Here is a 3,904-nt window from a genome sequence, read left to right as displayed (position 1 = left end):
TTTATACACATTAACAGAGCATCAGCATGTAGTGAGGACCACGATCAATTCTTTTTAAGGGTACTTACTTGGTATAGTGTACAGCCAGTAACATAACTCAAAAACACAAAGTATTCTGGATATCATACGTAAAAAAAATAAAGATTCTGTGGCATGCAAGAGACACTGAAATGATTCATGACTAATTATTTTACTTTAAATGTGTTTTAACGACGAGGAGCCTTTTAAATAAGGAGTTTTAAGTAAATGTGAGGTCATTTTAGAGAAAACGTGTCCCATGTTGACAAAACCACAAACAGATCAGAGACTCACATGAATGTTTGAAACTTTGTCAGAAGTATCCTTTTCCAGCAGGAGAAACTTTTACCTTCATCGTCGTAGTCTTCAGTCTGAGTTTAAAAATCCTAAAAAAGCCGTGTTGAATTTCTTTAGTTCGAACGCCGTAGATGATGGGGTTGACTGTCGCTGGGAACAGAATGTACATGAGGCCCATGAAGGTGTTGGCGTCCGTCGGTATGTGGATGTTCACGTTGTTAGAGAGGAAGGTGACGGTACCCACCAGGTAGAAACACATCATGACGATCAGGTGAGTGCCGCAGGTGTGAAACGCCTTCCAGCGGTCCTCCCCGGCCGCCGTCGCTCGCAATACGACGCTCAGGATCTTCATGTAGGAGAAGAAGATGAGCGTCACGTCCACACCCACAAAGCATATGATCACAGCGAGGCCCGCCACTCTGTCTTTATCCGTACTGCCGCACGCCAGGCTGACCAGCGCCATGTGGTCACAGTAGCAGTGCTGGATCACGTTGGTGCCGCAGAACTGCAGCGAACCTGCCAAACCCACCAGCGTCGCCATGATGGAGCCGCTGCGGACCAGAGTGAAGAGCAGCAGCTTCACGACCATGGAGGAGTCCATGATTTCAGTGTAGCGCAGCGGATGGCAGATGGACACGTAGCGGTCGAGCGCCATCGCCAGCAGCAAGGTCGACTCCAACGAGGACAGGAAGTGAGTGAAGAACATCTGAGTCAAGCAGCCAGCCAACGAGATCTCGTCCCAGTCGAACAGGAGGCTGAAGAGCAGGTTGGGGATGATGGCGGTCACCGTGAGGATGTCAACGACGCAGAGTGTGCAGATGAGGAGGTACATGGGGCTGTGCAGACTCCCCACGCTGTGGATCACATACACCAGCAGAGAGTTTCCCAGCAGCACCGACAAGTAGGAGGCGGAGAACGGAAGCGCCAGCAGCCGCCGGTGTTTCTGCAGCTCAGGGAAACCTCTGAACACGAAGGCGCTGTGGGAGAAGTTCCTGCCCAGCGACACCTCCAACATGGCGCCGGTCTCACCTGAGACACAGAAACAGTCAAATGAAAATGTGATACTAAAAAAATTTCACCCTTCAGTCGTGTTTAATTCATTCGTATGCAGTATTTGTATTCGTATTTGTTTTGTAATATATATATATCGGTCATATGTATACATGTATAACTTTCCTGAGAGTTCATAAAATGTGCATATTCAGTGAGCTTTTTCTGTTCAACTTGTTTTGTAATTCTTTTATAAATGGCTGCTGACTGTGATTAGGCTCATTGTGTGTCATGGATTGGCTGAGTGCGGTGGCAGGTAAACTGAGGTGTGGACCCAAATGCAGACAATGGCGAGGAGGACGCTGTTCAAACCAGGGATTTATTAAAGTAATAAAAAATGGCTTACATGGGAGCACAAGGCCAGAATCCAAACGAATCAGAATCCAAACAGGCAAAGTAATAATCCAAAAACGCAGCGCATGGCAGAACACTCAACAGTAGACGAGGATGCAACAAGGACTGAACAGAACCGAAGGCTTAAATACACGGGCAAACGAGCAGGGAGGGAGTGCACAGGTGCACAGTGAAACAGCAAGGCCAACAGACAGGAAACTAATTATACAGATAAACTACAACCAAACAGGGAAACAGACTGAGAACAGAACACAAAGCAGACAAGACCAAAATAATACAAACACACAACCAGGAACAAATACGAAGACATGAACTAAGACACAGAACTAAAATGCAGGACTAAAACTAACAGGTACTAAGTGAACTAAACATGCAAATGAACAAAAGAATAAAGAAGGCTACGAAACACAAAACCCCAAACCATGACAAGATCAAATAAACACTATTAATAAACACTACTTGGCAATAAAGCTCCTTCTGATTCTGAAACTTACAGAAACACAGAACCCAAAACCGAACCCATGAAACAGACTAAAACAGGATAAAAAATGAACACAACCCAAAATCCTAACATTGTGATGACATTTACCTTCATGAGTTTTATAATGCGCCCATTAAGATGACTGTGCAAAGAGCAATAACACTTACACATTATGATTTATGGGCTGCGATGCACTGAAGCTAATGCTGGAGGGTTTTAAATCTCCATTCACTCCCATCTACATCTATAATTCAGGCAACACATTAGGGTCAGTGAGTTTTAAATGTTTTAAAAGGAAGTGCTTTACTAATTTCTTTTACTTTTTTATATCAGTACTTTGCCCACAAATCATTTAAATCAATCAAATTACGTCTTTTCATTGAGATTTAAGGTGATTCGATTATCGTATATTAATGTTTATTAATGTAAATTAAATATGTAAATTAATCATTTTACCCAAATTACAAACAAATACATTTTGTCACTTACTTCTACTAGTATCCAGTCATGTCGATAGTTTTGGTTTTATTGCTGCTGTCACCACACGTTTCTGAAATAACAAAATAGATTTTTATTTTTTAATATATGTAAGTCCTCGACTCAAATCTTTGTCGTTAACATTCTGACTTACATGGAAGATGTAGGTTAAAGAAGGAAAGAACGCTAAAGGCAAAAGTAAAGTTACATAAATAAAATAGGACATTATTATAGAGCTTATAGACATTTATATCAACAAACTTACAGGTATCCTTTTACACACACAGTTTACATGTATTATGTGTTTAGTTATAAACACTACCCTAAATTTACCACCCTGGAACCAAAGCTGTAAAAAGTCTACGTGATTCGTATGCTCCAAACACTGCTGCTTATTTTGTAGCTTCAAATAAAGGCCATTCTGTTATTTAAAACATTACACATTAAAAGCATGAAAGCAAATTGTGAGATTCTGCCCTCAGTGTTGCTGGGAGGCTTTTAATGGGAAACATTTTTTGCAAGAAGTGTTAAGTTTCACCGACAGAAGCGTAAGAGCAAATAAACGAATGACAAAGTTGAACAAATGGCATTAATTTGTTAAATAAAACAGTTTGCTTTGTTTTTCTGAATTAACTTTTGAAATATTGGCCAGTATTTCTAATAAAGGGAAAACATGTAAAAAGGTTTGTAAGGAAACATAATGTACATACATGGCAACCCGCTCTACATCCTGATCCACAGCCACCCCAGTATGAAGTGATGTAAAAGGTAAATATTCAAGTAAACATTCAAAGTAATTAAACATTGTATTTGAGTACAGTAGATCTCTCTGTAGTATATACAGTATATATATATATATATGTATATATACACATACATATATATATACACTGTATGTGTGTATACAATACAAGATTATTTTGCTTTACAGAACATTAAAGACAAAAACCTTATCTCTAACAAAACTGTTTGTCAGATCTATTTAACCTCATAATTAAATTCTAAATAGTTAAACCTAAAATAAGAGAAGAAAATAATAATTAATTATTAATGATGAAGTTGTTAACATGAGAACATTAATGAGCCAGTTAGGTATCATGTAGGAAAATTAAATTTGAAATTTGAGTACTTTAATATAATCATATGTTGTACACCTCACTATGGATTTGGATCATTGAAAACAGAAACCACACAAGTACTATTCAATTATTGATACAACAAAAATCT

At 39.1% G+C, this 3,904-nt stretch overlaps 1 protein-coding gene across 1 annotated transcript; it reads right to left on the bottom strand.

Moving 5' to 3' along the window:
* Nucleotides 1–331: 331 nt before the first annotated feature.
* On the bottom strand, nucleotides 332–2,700 carry LOC123985401 (olfactory receptor 52K2-like). The gene is made up of 2 exons (XM_046072878.1): nucleotides 2,690–2,700; nucleotides 332–1,344 (listed from the first exon to the last, which is right to left on the bottom strand). Exon 2 carries the CDS (start codon nucleotides 1,328–1,330, stop codon nucleotides 332–334), a length of 999 nt encoding a protein of 332 aa, XP_045928834.1. The 5' UTR covers nucleotides 1,331–1,344; nucleotides 2,690–2,700.
* Nucleotides 2,701–3,904: the final 1,204 nt, after the last annotated feature.

Source organism: Micropterus dolomieu, linkage group LG17, assembly GCF_021292245.1.
Source record: "Micropterus dolomieu isolate WLL.071019.BEF.003 ecotype Adirondacks linkage group LG17, ASM2129224v1, whole genome shotgun sequence".
NCBI classification, from domain to species: Eukaryota; Metazoa; Chordata; class Actinopteri; order Centrarchiformes; family Centrarchidae; genus Micropterus; species Micropterus dolomieu.
The sequence above is the reverse complement of the archived record's forward strand: the minus strand, read 5'-3'. Positions and strand labels throughout refer to the sequence as shown.